This window comes from Cryptotermes secundus, unplaced genomic scaffold (genome assembly GCF_002891405.2).
Source record: "Cryptotermes secundus unplaced genomic scaffold, Csec_1.0 scaffold769, whole genome shotgun sequence".
NCBI lineage: Eukaryota > Metazoa > Arthropoda > Insecta > Blattodea > Kalotermitidae > Cryptotermes > Cryptotermes secundus.
In genome coordinates this window covers 517652-534491 of record NW_019720575.1, presented here as the reverse complement: position 1 = coordinate 534491, position 16840 = coordinate 517652, and the positions used below count along the sequence as shown (strand labels likewise).

Genomic DNA, 16840 nt, shown 5'->3' with positions numbered 1-16840 from the left:
TTCCCGAAGATGTGTCAGTTATTTTAGAAGACATTGGATAGAAACACATACGAAAATTATTTCATCATAAGCCGTCTTTTCCTTGTATGTCCCAGATGGTGGGCTAAAGCCTCTGGGCTTAATGATAAAGAACTCGAGGTCGGCTGGCGCCTGGTTTTGAATTCAACTTATATACAATCCATCGGCTTTCAGGAACCAGCCTCAAAGAAACTGACTCCAAGTGTTGGTAGCTTTACTGCATAAGAACTAGATCCATTCATAGCTTCAAAAACATATGGCAGTGAAATACAGACATTCTAAGAAAACTGCTGCTTGTTCCTTAAACAACACTACATAATATACACCACCATGTTCAGTACCTACCCGTCTATAAACATATACATTTATGTATACACTGATATATGTTTCACGTTTTTTATTCAATGATTTTCCGGGAAGTTCTCTTTGCATTTGGTGCGCCGTATTGTTAAGAACACATTACATACGTTTGCAGAAAAGCAGTAAACACCGTCGCCATGTACCAGTTTCATTGAGTGATTCAGACTAGCAAGTATCTGAGTATCCTACATCCGGCACACCTGTTCTCTTTTAAGGTTAATTGTTGTACGGCCACAGTAAACATTCGCTTATTTCATCTAGTACGTCTGTCCGTCCCGTATCAAAAAATCTCTCTGGATGAGGAGAATAATATAAAATATGGAATTGGAGCGGTTACTAGAACCGAAAGTTCAAGTATAATATTGGTCCCAATTTCGCAACAAATACTGAAAAGTAAGGTCTGACATTCTCACAACGGCGACTGTGAGGCAAGCAAGAAGCCATTTCTGTTACTCTTCGAACCTTAAGATGGAGGCAGTACTTTCCTCTGAAACGTCGGTAAGTATCCACCAGGATACAAAGCGTGATATCCAAGAATATACTGTAGTATTGTTCAAATACTACAGGTTACATGGAACTGAAAATACAGTTTTCAAAACGTTTCGGTACTTGTAAATCCCACGTTTGAATCATGTTTGTACATGGCTCAAAAACTGAGCAATAGCACTACGTTAAAAAAAAACTCTGTGGCCTGTAGTCCGCAAGCGAACTATACCGACCGAGCGACCGCCGCTTGTCGGTGAAGTTCGTGCCAACTTAGCGGATAGAGGGTGTCGTGTGGTCAGCTCAACGAATCCCTACGGCCGTTATTTTCGGTTTTCTAGACTTTTTCTAGCCGCCACTTTTCCATTCAAGTAGCTCCTCGGTTATCCTCACGAGGCTGAGTGGCCCCCGTTCCAGACCCACTACTTCTCAGAAAATCTGGTGGTGCCAGGAACCGAATCCGGACGTCTGGATCTGTGGTGAGGACCACAGAGGTGGTCTGCATTACGTAATAACATAATAATATCTAATTTAAGATTACATAAAATTAAGAAAGGGATTTTGTAAATTGCTTCACCGGAAGACTGTTACTTTTGTCAAAGGTCACATAAAACAAAGTATATTTAAAAATAAACAGTCTTTATTACAACGTATAATTAATAGTACTGCAAGTCTTGTATTAACTCAACGGCATACCAGCATTAAACACTGAAAGATGTAGAATAGGAAGATAAGCGATATAAGAACGAGGCTAATTTCAAAAGGTCGAAACTATTCCGCTCAGATTTCACTGCAGTACACAGAAGCTTGCCAGGGTTTCGCATCACACAGGGGCACACAGGCACCTTTGCTGTCGATCTCTGATTACAATCTCCAACTTGCTGCTTCACTTACTTTCCTTCTTCAAAACAGGCTCAATACAAAAGAAAAGAAATTGAACCCCTGTGAGTAGACATACCGGCTTGACGCTCGTATCCAGGGAATATCACTAACACTTCACGTTCCTCAGCGCGTCGTGTCAAAGCGAGACTGCTATAATTACTACTATAGACAACGACATTACACTGATAGCACGTGATAATGTAGTTAGTCGAGGCACTATGCTACAGGCCGGAATGTCGCGGGTTCTATTACCGATGAAGTCATGGATTTTTTCAATTAACCTAATCCTTCCAGTCGCCCTATGGCCCTGGGGTCGACTCAGCCTGTAACAGAAATGAGTACCAGGAAACTTCCAGGGGGGTTAAAGGGCGTCCGGCGCGTAAGGCTGACAATCTCACCGCCATCTGTGAGCCGATTGTCTAGAAAATGTTGCAGCCTCGAAGTCTCACATCCCTATGGGCCTCCACGCCCTTTTACAGGGATAGTTTTGTCTTTTTACTAACAGCTCAAGCGAAAAAAGAGCCAAATACATTTTAGTTCATAGATATTAAACAGGATCGTAGGTTTAACTTTGGAAATACAATTAACACGCTTTAAAATAGACGTTAAAAATTCTTGCAATTTACATCATTTTCGGTAGCGAAGGCATTTGTCACTAGACAAGTGCTGACTTTCAGCCAACCCTCATTTTACGAACTAAATTATTATAATATAAACGTAACGGTAGGATACACAGGGCCTACACGTACATGTATATTAATTCTACGCGTGTCTAAATGCTGGAACAGACTGTTAATTTTACAAAAGAAAAATCGTCTGCATATGGACTTATACGTGAAAATGAAGGAAGCACCTTCGCCCGAAACGTCTGTAAACCTTTACATGATCACATGGCGTCATATCACAGAAGACAGAAATCTTCACAGTGGCCTTCGTGTGAACATCAAATGTCATACTTTGTACGTGTAGGCTTTCAAACTGAAAACCCCGTGAACAAGTTTGCAGTAGGAAGCGCAAAGCTTGATATGGCCTCAAATTCCCGACCAGAGGACAGTGTAGCCTGCTTCAGTTACCGACCACAACCTTACAGTAATATAAATTATTTGTTATAGAAGAGATTAAATGTGCGCAACTATGACCAACTAGCCCGAGTCGTGTTTGTTAAAGCTATCTTATTACAATACGTTTTTTTTTTTTGAATTTATATTCATTAATGTTATCATTTAAAGACGCTGCCTGCAGTTCAGAGAATACAGCGTCGGTTAGTAAACAAAGAATTACGAAGAACATGGAAGAAAGCGTCCATCAGGCACTACACCTGCGTTCGCCTTTAGGTACTGAGGGAAAACACGAAGAACCTCAGACCACGCTAATACACCCATGTCTCCAATTGATCATAATACTGCGACGTGGATGGAGCAACAGGAAGTAGGAATCACGTGAACTCTGCGTTTCCGCAAGTGACGTCACATACATTACCTTTATACCTTAATACACTTAGGGGGCCCATACACGTACGAGTCTGGCTCGCAAGTCCGACACGACTCGGGTTCCAATGAGCCAATCTCGTCCGTTTGTGGTGAAATTAGTCTGAGGCCGGCCCCTCGCCGAGCCGGACTCGCGAGCCAGACTCATACGTGTATGGGCCGCCTTAGTGTCCCGATCGCAGTGGCCGCGCGGTCTAAGGCATGAAATGTCTTCGTCCGCTCTAGCGCTGGGTTCGAATCCCACTCAAGACATGGATATCTGTGTACGTTTATTCTATGTTAGTGCTTTCGTGTGTAGGTAGTGGCCTTGCATCAGCTGATCCCCCGTCCAAGGGGTCCTACAAAGTGTCTAAGATTAGGAAACTGAAGTGAAACGAAGGATTTCACGGATGCCCTANGTGGGTGGATGGTTGGATGGGTGGATGTCCAGGGTGCAATGAAAAAGGAAACACTAAGTCAAAGTTCACTATTTACTTCAGTGTTTTGTATAAATGAAACAGAATGAACATGTGAAAACAAGTAAGGTAACTTGCTCCTTACAACACCTGTTGCCTAAGTTTGTCATTAGAATTGTTAAGGGCGAGAAGGCGTTCGACATAGGCCCAGGAGTAAATATAAAGGAAGGGATGAAGACGGGAAGAGAGTACTGAGAGTAGGAGAGTAGGAGAAGCGGTTTCAGGATTGCACGAGATATCACAGTGGCTGCAGACAGTCTAACGCAACATGCTCTGTGTTATCAGACAGCGAGATTCTCTTTCGCGGAAGATTCAACATAAAAATGTGTGGAATTCTAAACTCGTTGGGTTCGAATCTCATAAGGGTCACTACCCGTGTCCAAACACGAAATATTGGGACAAGAAATAAAAACAACTGGATATTGCAAACAAGAACCTAGGAAAGAAAGAAATTATAAAACCACATTTTACAAAAAAAAAATATATTCATAATTTCTGTAAGCAGAATAAGGAGTCCTAACGCAATGATGATCAGTAAGGTAATGACTTGTTCATTTTTGGTATCTCAGCTCATTAAGATTTAGTCGACAACTTTACAGCTTGTACAGCGTTGAATGAAAAAAAATATAGTGAATGAAACAAAAAACAAAAAACAAACTCCCTGACCTTTAGTCCACAAGCGAACAATACCGACCGAGCGACCGGCGCTTTTCGGCGAAGTTAGTGCCAATTTAGCGGATTGAGGGTGTCGCGTGGTCAGCGCAACGAATCCCCGCGGCCGTTAATTTTGGTTTTCTAGACCGGAGCCGTCATTTCCTTAAAATAGCTCCTGAATTATCCTCAAGAGGCCGAGTGGACCCCGTTCCAGACCCACTACTTCTCAGAAATCTGGTAGCGCCGGGAATAGAACCCGAGACCTCTGGATCTGTAGCCAGGAACTCTGACCACTAGACCACAGAGCCGGTCGGAAACCGTCTTGTCCTTTCTGATGTACTATTCCAGTATCTACTTGAAGAGACTGAAGAAAACTACAGAAAGCTTCTGTCAGGATAATCTCTGAAATAAAATCCAAACATCGGACCTCCACAACATGAGTGACGACACGTATGTGTATGAGGGAGAACCACAGTTCTAATCTCAGACCAGGGTACTTGTTGACTACTGGCTATTAAAGACGAGTCCTTAAATAGGTCATAGTCCCAGTCTCCCAACAGTCATAATTCCCCCAAACTTCATACATACGCTATTCGAGCAAGACACGCATTAGGGAGAAATAGGGTTCGCATCCAGGCGAGAGAACAGTGTTGATCGTGATTGTCCCCAACTCTCCACAAACACTGGGTGGTACTTTCGAACGAGTCATAACCCGTTCTTGATGTATCTGTCTGTCCCACTTCTGACAGACAACATAACGAACCTCGTCACACGCTAGATGGTATTAACACGTGATGCTGCACGGTTAGGAGACAAGTAACAACAATACAATTAATTTGTAGGAACAAGAAAGAAATCTCTGTTAATAGACACTCAAATACAGTCATAAGTCCCTTTTATAAGTAGCATGTCTGTAGAAAACTTCGTCAGGTGAATCGGCCCCATTAGAACTACTATGACACTTCTTTTTTTTCTTGGCACTACAGTCCCAGTGGGCCTAGGCCTACCTCCATGAACTTCTCCGTTCAGTTCGGTTTTTCTAGATCTTACACATTCGGTACGACTCCTTGGGCGAGTGATCAGCTCGTCGCAAGGCCTCTACCTGTACACAAACGGAGAAAAACGCACACACACAAACTAAACGCCCATGCTCTGAGTAGGATTCGAACCCACAATCCCGGTTCCCAAGCGAGCGAAGACAGTACATGCCTTAGACCGCTCGGCTACCGTAACCGGCGTGACATTTTCTTTACATGTTCTAACTCAGAGATGGTGGTTCCACAGCCTTATGAATGGACCTAAGGTTAACAATACACGATAAATGTTCTTTTCTACGAAACCTGTTCAGAGGCAAAGTACATTTGTTGCAATTGGATAAATTGTGATAATGGTTTTAATAAAAAGAAAGGTGAAGCTATCCCTCTAACAGGCAGTGGAGGCCTACAGGGTTGTGAGACGTCGAGGCTCCCACATTTTCTAGACCGGCGGTGAGGTTATCAGCTTTGCGCGCTCGCTGTCCTTTACCCCAGGAAGATTCTTGTTACTCATCTCTGTTACAGACTGATTCGACCACATGGCTACAGTGCGGCTGGAAGAATTAGGTCAATTGAAAGAAAAATCCACCTCATCGGGACTCGAACCCGGAGCCTTACGGCTTGTAATATAGTGTCTCAACCAACTATGCTACCGCGTGTCCCTTTCGTTTAAGAAAAAAATCATTACTCAATATTGCGACNAGTTTTATTGGTCGCGTGTTTTTTTTTTTTTTTTTTACAAATTATATATTCCAAATAATTATGCAGTATGAAATATTTTCGATCTTTACAAGTCAAACTGGAGACCTGCTATAAACCACTCGAAGCACATCTATGAATAGCTCTATGGTGTATTATAGTGTAGCATAAATTACGCTTCTACAGCACAGAAAATTCTTCTCTTGTTTTAATATGCAAGTAGGTTCTCGAACCCCGGAACTGTAGGTCATAGTGAACAGGATAATGATGGTGATATTGGGTTTCAGCAGCTGCTACTCAGGTCAGTAACGACGCAGTCGCTATATAGTATTCGACCCCGTCTGCAAGGCCTCTACTTGACCCACAGCACGTGCAGAACAGGTGAATTCTACCCAGCAACATTCTCTAACGTACCTTTTGTAAGGCGCACCACATTTCAACGATCTGTTACGCGTTCTTTATATGAAGTTCATTCTTTTCAGTTTAAATATTTTATTTTCTTTGAATTATACTTTGAAACACCGTGTTATTCTATGGAAGTAAGAGACAAAAGTTCCACGATCATACAGAATAACATCAGATTACTTCATACGTGCTTCAAGTACAAATAAAAATCACGTTTAACAAGTTTCATATGATCCAACTTCATGATTCGATATATATGCATACAAATGTCCGTAAGATTATGTGTACAAATTTCTGTGGCTCACTCTTGGGTAATTGAAGAGACGGTTTGTAGATCAGCAAAGCGTCTCGAGGTTGTTCAGTGTTAAGCATCGTTAAAGTAACCAACTTAGATATATACAAACCGTACTACTAAGAGCAGGCTATCATAGGTAGAATATAACAAAATTAAATCACATATATGTTAAATTAGTACAATATTTCTTTTAATTATGGGTGCTTAAATAGTTACAGAGAGCTGGGATAGCGTAGTCTGTATAGCGACTAGCTACGGGCTTGACGACTGAGAGGTCGGAGTTCGAGTCCTGGTGGGGGCAAAAATTTTCACTTCTCTAAGTTGTCCAGACTGTCTCTCAGGTTCACCCAACCTCCTATCCAATGGGTTCCGGGGGCTCTTTCCCCGGGAGTAAAGCAGGAGGGGCGTGAAGATGACCATTCACCTCCAGCTAGTGTCGAGGTCAAGAAAATGTGGATCTATACATCCACTCCCCCATACGTCTTCATTGCGTATTGCTTTATTAGTAAAACACAGGGACAACTCTACCTTTTAAATAGTTACAGATTTGTTACTCTGCTGTATGCGAACGTATTCTGAAATAAAACATATGGAAAACTTCTTTTTCTATCCTCTTGTACTAAAGGGGGAAGAAGGAACAAGCAATTTGGTTATAAATCGATATTAACCTCCTAACCGCTGTATTTATCTTTCCCGCTGCCTCAGACACAGTGACGGGTGAAAGAAGATTTCAGTAGCGAACAGTGGGACGGTGTGTACCGATTTGAATTGAAGCATCGGTATTCCACAGGGGTGCACAATCCACACACCGCTTTCAGCTGTTCAGCATTTAATTTAAAAGGGAAACACACATTAATAGAATGATTCGTATTGTAAGGGAATAGTACAGCATTAGCGTGAAGGGATTGCAGAAAACATGAGAATCCCCCTGCCCGTGTTACAATAATTGGTTAACGCTCGGAGTTATGGTCGGGTAGCCCTAATTCCTAATTGTGAGGTGGCTGATTAACCGCTCTGCAAACCGGGTGCTTCTTACAAATGTACCACAAAATTATTCAGGAAACTCACAGAATATAAAGTCCAATGCTATTAACTTTCCCCTTTACAATATCTTTTTCGCCGATCACAGCGGCCACGCGGTCTAAAGCATGAACCGTCTTCGCTCGCTCAAACACTGGGTTCGTGGGTTCGAATACCACTCAAGGCATGGATGTCTGTATTGTGTGCGTTAATTCTATGTTTGTTTTGTTCTCTGTGTAGGTAGAGGCCTTGAGACGGGCTGATCCCCCACGTCCAAGGAGTCCTACTGACTGTATATAGGATCAAGAAACCGGAAAAAGAGGCCAAACACCAACAAAGGGCTGTAGAGCCATAATAATAATAATAGTAAAAATATATATTTGTATTGTTCTGGAACTGTTAAAGATATGGGTCGCTGGCTTGATAGAGCTTGAAGAATCTGTAAGTGTTAGGCCTACTTGTACATTGAGGCAAGGATTTGTTACATACCGTATTTACGCATGTATAGGCCGCGTGCGTGTATAGGCCGCAGCACATTTTTCAGACAGAAATTATAGAAAAAATAATTTTCTTGGAATATTATTTCAGGAGTAGAACACCCTGTATTACTAATTATTAATATAATTTTTTTTAAATGAAGTGTGATTTCGAATATTTCGAATACTAATACTAATACTAATATGTGCACTAATTTTTAAATAATATTTGGATTAATTTCAGAATTGAGACTGTTAACTGACGCATTCTTTTCGAAAAGCGTTCACGAACATCATGAGCAATACTGCGCATCTACCACTGACATTTCGAGACAAGATACTCCAAATTCTTCGTTGCGAGGTTGGTCATATTGGGATCACAGTTGACACCACTGGCTTAAGCGAAGTCTAAAGGAAAATAGTGTAGCATGCAGTTTATATGCAGCACTCACAATGCATCTCTATGCTGACTGAAGCACGTACTGGCTGGCTGATGTTGTTGTTGGACGCCTCACAGGTGTAAACGGCGTGCAGGTCGTTTCTCTTCAGCTCGGGCACGATCAATTGATTATGCTTCACTTTACCAGGGTGAGCATACTCTTCGTCCGTGCTGTCCACTAGCACGGCATCACGCCACCACCGGACTGTGGGCAGGGGTCGACCTGCAACAAAACGACAGACCGCTCAGTATGCAGTCATGACCAAGAGGCACTTCCCATGTTGCACTCATCACGAACAATTGAAAGACAAAAGCGCCGGTTCTCAGTATCTCCCACTGCTTCGCCAGAGCAACTGCGTATGAACGCAAGGGAAAAATATTACATAGCTGTACGGTGCTGTCAACAGCTGCACTGTATAGCGTTCTAAGGTAAGGTGTTAAATAAATTGGAGAGGATTTGAAAGGAAGCAGTTGTAATCTGATCGAGGTATTATTCCAGAATTTTCCTGAAGGGACTCAGGAAAACCAAGAAGAACGTCAGAATATCGGGTGTTCCGGCCAGATTTGGAATCATCACCGAATATGAAATCAGTATGGATCGTTGTTAGATTTTTAAACTTCAACAAAGGTACTGTCGTTCTTTTTTATGTTACATGACAGGTTACATCTAAATTTTAATTAATTTATAAACCAACACTGCAACATTATTCATGTTATAACAGTCATTAGTACATATAAATCATTAGAGAGAAATGCAACGTACGTGAAATTTCAATCAACTGTAACTGAAAAACATTCTTTGCCAGTGCTGTATAGGCTTGAAGGAAACTACAGGTAAAATGATAAAATCGTTCGAACGACAAAACGTTTTTAACATTTATGTTTCTTGAATGGAGGGGGTATCCAAGTTTTCCAGTCACACTCCATCAGCGCAGCTGTAAGGTTCACATATGACAGACGTACACACATTTGAATTTTGCTCCCCCAAATTTTATAGCAAACCGTGAAGAAAATTACACTAAAATGTTGCACGCATGTACTCGTAGATTTGGGTGGCCGAGATGGATGTTTAACAATTATCATTATTTAATAACAACTTATTACTTATAGTTACTATGGGATTCTGACGATGGTGTATAACACACTGATATATTGGGTTTTCGGACTTTATCCATCGTACTGGTTTTTGGTCCAATGATCGAGGCTAGCTCTTTCTAACGGACCCAACAGAATAGGTGTTTTCCTTCACCTGAGGACGGAAACAGATCCAGTTTCCGAAACGTCGTGTTTTTATTAGTTATCTTAAAAACCAGGACGATGGATAAAGTCCAAAAACCCAATATATCAACTTATTACTTACTTATGGCGCTGAGCCCTTCTCGAGAAGAAGCCAAATCTGCAGCTACTCAAGAATTTCCTAGCATTTTATGGAACCTGAAGGTTCATTACCGTGTTCACAAGAGCCCTCCACTGGTCCACATCCTGAGCGAGATCAATCCACNATTACGGATTTTCCTCCAAACTCCTGTCACTTCATCCCTCTTCGGTCCAAATATTCTCCTCAGCACCCTGTTCTCAAACACCCTCAGTCTATGTTCCTCCCTTATTATCAGGGATCTAAATATATTTTATATATTTTCTTGAAAACTTCATAGTGACTTTCCTGATCGAAAAATTCACTTTTTACTGAATCCGAATAATTCATGAACATATCCAAAGAAGAATACCACAGAATCCTATCCTTAATAAGGACCTTCACACACATATTCTCCGCATAAGAAATATTTTAATAGGCCTATTATTATACTAAAACTTTCGAACCGAAATTGGTACGTATTCTTTCTTTCCTTCTCTCGTGTTAATTTTCCTACACCCCCAAATCATTCTACCATATTTACTAATCCTAACCATTTCAGATGAAAAGCATAACTACGAAATTTCTGAAGAGTTTTCGGTGGAGGAAAATGTCGCCTCCTTCTTCAAGGTTGAAGATAAGCAAAACAAGAAACCAGCGTGGAGCAGACAGCAAGCAGAGCATGGCTGACTTTTAACGGACTACACTACATTATATCCCAGGAGACAGAAGTCTTCATAATTACAGCTGTAACAACCTTAAATCCTACATACGAAGCTCCTCATTATGCAACTCTCTTCATCCTTTCTGATTACGGGTCTACAGGGTTAACGCCACGCCAGCCCTCTTGTTAGTTACCTTAGGTCAAGCGTTTTGCTAGCGTTTATACTTTCAGAGAGAGACAAGTGTGGATATCTGGTGTGGCATAGTTTGTCAGCAGTTTCTCTCTGAATTACTTGTCATTCACCTTGCTTCCATCAAGTTCTCTCTCGTTATCACAGCTGATACTGAATAATCAACGCACTGCACTGTCGAACCAAAAGGGAAACAATAGCACACGCAGAGATACAGAAATACGAGTAATGTTTCTGTAGTACACGATGCTATTACATTTTGCATCAGAATGTACTCCTATCCAGCCGCTATACGTTTGTACAATACGTTTCATATGTGCGATTAACTTTCCAATATTCGGACTTCCGTCGGTTCTTCGCTTTCAATAAATATTTCAGTAAATTTATCCCTATAACAGGACGTGAAGGCCCATGCGGTTGTAAGACGTCGAGGCTCCAACATTTTCCCTAGAAAACTGTCTAACAGATGTCGGTAAGGTTGTCAGCCTTACGCGCCGGCCGCTCTTTACAACCCAGGAAGATTCCTGGTACTCATTTCTGTTAGAGGCTGAGTCGAGCCCAGGGCCATAGTGCGGCTGGAAGAATTAGCTCAATTGTAGCATAGTGACTCAACCACGTAGGCTATCGGGTGCCCCAACTGTTTCAGTTGCTTAGGTAAACTATGAGAGAGACTGAAGTATGATAAGTAAGTTATGATTTGGAATGAAATGACAGCGACCGATTTTATTGCAGCATCCGGGCAAATTTCATCGAGAAATTAAGTAAACCACGAGAGAAAAGGCTTTATCAGAGCAGTCGGTTGTGCTGCCAATATCTAAACTGGATACCTCTCAAACGCACGTTCAGTGTCACCAGTACGTTGTCCTGGTCGAGGGAAAGCTTACTGAGCGGTGGAAGAGGAAGACTGAAGTGTGCATCTGCGATGCTCTCCGGTGTGTTAGAGGCAGCGACTGGATGAAAACGACAATTGAATGAATAGAGGACATTTTGGTAGAATTAATGACAGAACAGTGGCCCTGGGTAGATATTTCTACCATAAATCTTGTACACAATGACCGGCTGTGTATTGTGTTGGAGGACTGTGAGACATTTAAAAAGGAAGCTGAGATTTCTCTCGGATACAGTAGTTCCAGCTGTACAACTAGACACTGTCTTCTTGCAGTCCGTACAATCCTTCGGTTGTTACACTCTTTGTAGGAGATGCGGTTTTCTTGGGGTGGGGTGAGACTGAGTCCACTTGGTACGTCGGCCACTAACTGGCCTATTGTACCAGCCCCGGATGATAAATGATGAAGAGTGTGGAGCAGTCTGGGGAATGAGAATTGGCAGGAGAAATCGCATTACTAGGAGGAAACCTGCCCTAATGCCACTTTGTACACCATAAAACCCACATGACCTGACCTGGGCTCGAATCCGAACCCCGCGATGGGAAGCCGGCGTCTAACCGTGTGAGCTATGGCATGGCCTGGGAAACTTCTATAAGATAAGTTAACTCAAATATAATTCTCAGCCTGAACCACTGAGCTAACTTGTTTATTAAAGCATCGTTTTGTCAGATAACAATATAGACATCGTCGTGTTAATTAAACTAGTAGAGTCTCATTAATCTGAAGGGTAATATGAAGATCCAATTGACTGTGTATAAGCATGTAGCTTATTATAAGAAATAATTTAGGTGCAATCCTACATACGAGTATTAATAAGTGTCAGGTTAAAATATTTCAAACGATTAATTAAACCACTGATCAGATTTTAAGGCACACTTAAATAATGAACCTGCAATAGTGTAAAACTCAAAGTAGCATAGCATATATTTAAAAAATAACTTTCATGAAAGTCTCAGATTAAAATTAATATGGAAGTAATTTTTTCTCAGAGAACTGCAGAACGAAAATGGATGCTCGCTGAGAGAATATAAGGGACAACGAGCAACAATTTTAGACTCCAGTAGGTAAAAATTTTAAAGGAAAGAAATCCTTGGGGAATAAATGACTACAGCTTCCGTCTCTTACTCAGTTTTTGTACTAATATTCTATACTCTTTGCAATCACATAGAATAAATGTTAAGAAGAGGAATGTGAAAGATAAAGGTGATTCCCCGCTCTTCTGTGCAAGACGGTATGCAAAGAGGTTAAAAGAAAATTCTTGTAGTTTTAGTTTAGTATTATGGAGAGACAAGACAGGGAAGGGGGAAGGTTACTTTCGTCTGCAACCCACTCTCTTCTTTATACCTTAAATCCAAAGAAAAATGATGTTGGCTCTTCTGCAGCAGCTAGCTGTGTTTGTCTCTAGACATTTCCTTAGGCACGCAGAGTGACGGTGGCAAGGAGGAAAACGACCCCCAGGATTAAAAAGCAGAACGCAGCAAATGTAATGGGACGTGAACCATATTTCAGTGGCAGAGAGAGAAGAGGGGGGGGGGAGAAAAACGTGGACAGTGTCGGAATATCTTCCAACCCATTTAAGAGTAAAAAAACATAAAAGTACAAAAAATTAACAAAGGTTGATTATCATTTCTACTAAAACACTGAAAAATATGTTACTGGCCATGCAAATTCAGGATATGAAATATTACATGAACTGTTCTACACAAGATAGTACTAATCAGAAAAAAATAATATGCATATTGTTACGAAATGAATAGGTTTGAGTTATTTTTACAGTCACGGGATAGATATAAACATGGCTACAATTCATTTAGAAGAGAAACAACCACCACCACCATAGATCCTTGTAACCCCTCGGCACGGACCACCGTAGGAAACCCCGTTTCCAGCAGAACCTCTACTGTTGGACGCGGGAATTTGTTTGTTTGCGATCGTTGCCTAGAAACGGCTCTACATTATAAAATATATCCACTACAAGGACGAGGGTGCGTCATCGGCAGTTAGACGACATAGACAGTAACGTCATCATTAAAAATTTCGGAGATCCTATTTCCCATGAGCCACCGGTACTCATGTGCCGGCACGAAGCCAAAATACACTTCCGCAAAGTTGCCTACACATGATATGACATACCCTCATTCGCAGAGCAGACAACTTCCACAGTTTCGATTAACGATTTAATTGCTGGGGCAATCTGGAAGGTGCAATTTCTTGCCGTGCTCTTAGCCTGCCGGTGTGCCACGTTGTCGTTTTTCTATAACTGATAACATCTACGATATTTTCCCACTATATATGGCAATCATCAGATAGATATGATTAAACTGTAACACTTCATGTGAAGTAAAAGTAAAGCTATCCTTGTAACAGGCCCTGAAGGCCCATAGGATTGTGAGACGTCGAGGTTCCCACATTTCTACACAATCGACTCATAAATGGCGGTAAAATTGTTCAAGAATATTCCTGGTACTCATTTCTGTTAAAGGCCGAGTCGATCCCAGGGCCATAGTGAGGCTGGAAGGATTCANAGAATATTCCTGGTACTCATTTCTGTTAAAGGCTGAGTCGACCCCACGGCCATAGTGAGGATTAGATAGAAGATTAGATAGATAGAAGGATTAGGTCAATTGAAAAGAAAATCCAATGACCTCATCGCGATTCGATCCCGCGACCTTCCGGCTTGTAGCATAGTTCCTCAACCAACTACGCTACCGTGTGCCCGTTTCATGTGAAGTACTGGTTCTATATGCAGAAACAATTTTTCAATATTCCGCCTATGCAGAATGTGTTGTGTGCTGCATGAAACTTATGCCACTGCGAAGGCATTAGACCTACGGCACGAATATGCCATACACCGTAGCGATTTCAGTACTTAAATAAAACCCTATACCGAACGTTATGTGCGCAACAACGCGAGATTCAGAGTCCCTCACTCGCTTCTCTCACGAGTAGTTTCCTACAACCTCCATTTTGATGTGAATTTCCCGTTACTCTGCAGGATTATACCTGTATTGGCTTAACAAGAGCAGCTTTTAAACCCACGAGTCTTTGTTCCCTCTGACTGCTATCTGATATCATTGTGGACTGCGTGGTATGAACCCCGATTGTTTCCAGTCCAGCTCTGTCCTGAGGGTCCCTTATGAACAGAAAGGAGTTCATCCCGTGCCAGTTTCCAGCTATTGTTCCAGGACACGTGGCCACAAAATATGAGTCCATCTTAACATCAGCAAGATCATGCAGAAAACAAGAACGCAACCATCTTCACTGATGTTCTCGCATCGTCTATTTTTGGGGGGAAACATTCTAAATAACTGGAAGCTATAAATTTTCCGAGCTAAAGGAGGAGGCATACATGGAAATGAGCATCCGACATCATGTGTTGAGATAATAACATTAAGTACAGACAGAGGAAGAAAGTTCAAAGGCCACATTTTAGAAAATTCATTCTTGTAAGTTACAGAGCTTCTAGTGACATGTCAAGAAGTGTACGTCAGTGATGGGAAGGGCATGAAGAACGTATGGGGAGATGAATGCACAGAAGGTCTAGTAGTATGTGGGAAGACAATATTAAAATGGATCTCGGAGAAGAAGGATGGTGTGGTATTAACTACATTGATCTGACTCAGGACAGGAACCAATAAAGGGCTTTTGTGAAGACGTTAATGAACCCTCGGGTTCCATAATATGTTGGAAAATTCTTGAGTAGCTGAGCGACTGGCAGCTTCTCAAGAAGATTCAGCTCCATGGACTTAGTTTCCACATACAAAGCAGGGCCCACGTAACGGGTATATTTTATGAGATATTCAGTAATTATACCGAACTGAATGGAAGCCGGGATAGCTCAGTCGATATAGCGACTGGCTACAGTCTCAACGACAGAGGTGTCGGAGTTCTACTCCCCGTAGTGTCAAAAATTTTCTCTTCTCCAATTCGTCCAGACCGGCTCTGGGATCCACCCAACCTCCTATTCATTAGGTACCGGGGGGAAAGCGGCCGGGGCGTGAAGCTGACCACTCACCTCCAACTAGTGCCGAGGTCAAGAAAATATGGATCTACACATCCACTCCCCAACACACCTTCATAGTGTACTGCTTAATTAGTTAAACACATGGAACTCTTTAAATTTTACCGAATAGAATGAGTACGATACAAACAAAATTTATAAATGAATTTAAAACACTAGTGCAAATTGTAATTTATCATTATTATATATTTATTCAAACATAAATACGAATATTGTATGACACCGTATTTAAGGTAGAGAACTTGGAATTTTTGCTCTTAAATATACAGAATATTCGGAAAATCACTCCACTCACCTCCACCCAGTGCGGAGGTCAATGGTGAAGCTATACCTCCACTACTTCATACGCCTTCATGGCGTGGTGCCATTAATCAAACACTGGGACAACTTTACCTTCATTCACTCATTTTTGCAGTTGATGAACCTTGATACTTCTTAATGTAACAGATCACACCACTTAAACATTGCGACTGACAACGGGAGGCTCTAGGTAGCTTCGAATGGCGTTTATGACAAGCCGAATTACGTCTTTGTCACCTTTATCTTTACGTGTATGAACAAAATTGTTCATTTTATAATATTCAACTCAGCTAAGAACTTGTTAGGAATAGAACATGCATTGAATATATTCATTTCGAATTTAGCAGAATATGAAACTATCAATACAAGCCTTTTAAAGTCCGTATATGTCTACATGTATATTTAAACTTGACTTGTAATCCCATATCGGCATATCCAAGCATTTCCAGCTGAGCAGTAATTAAGTAGCCTGTCACATATATGCAGCCACAAAGTATAGAACAATTCGACATGGTAAGGACGCGACATTCATGTGTCCGCTGCGTTGCTTCGTACTTTTAGTTATGCAAGGGTTTTGAAGGCAGTAAAGAAGATTTTTAATCTCAGAATTTCCTTCGAAATACTAACGCTGAATGGATGTAGGTCGGGTTGGAGGTCTGCATGAAAGCGGCTTAGAACAAGGTCTAATACCACTGCTTCACCCCCCCCCACCCCACC

At 41.6% G+C, this 16840-nt stretch overlaps 1 protein-coding gene across 2 annotated transcripts in view; it reads right to left on the bottom strand.

The window, feature by feature from the left end:
- LOC111869650 (nephrin) overlaps window positions 1-16840 on the bottom strand; it is a 641862-nt gene that overhangs the window by 128166 nt on the left and 496856 nt on the right. For both annotated transcript variants that reach the window (XM_023861318.2, XM_023861328.2), the window contains one exon: window positions 8721-8930. In XM_023861318.2, coding sequence (XP_023717086.1) covers window positions 8721-8930 — 210 coding nt within the window. The remainder of the gene's footprint in view (window positions 1-8720; window positions 8931-16840) is intronic.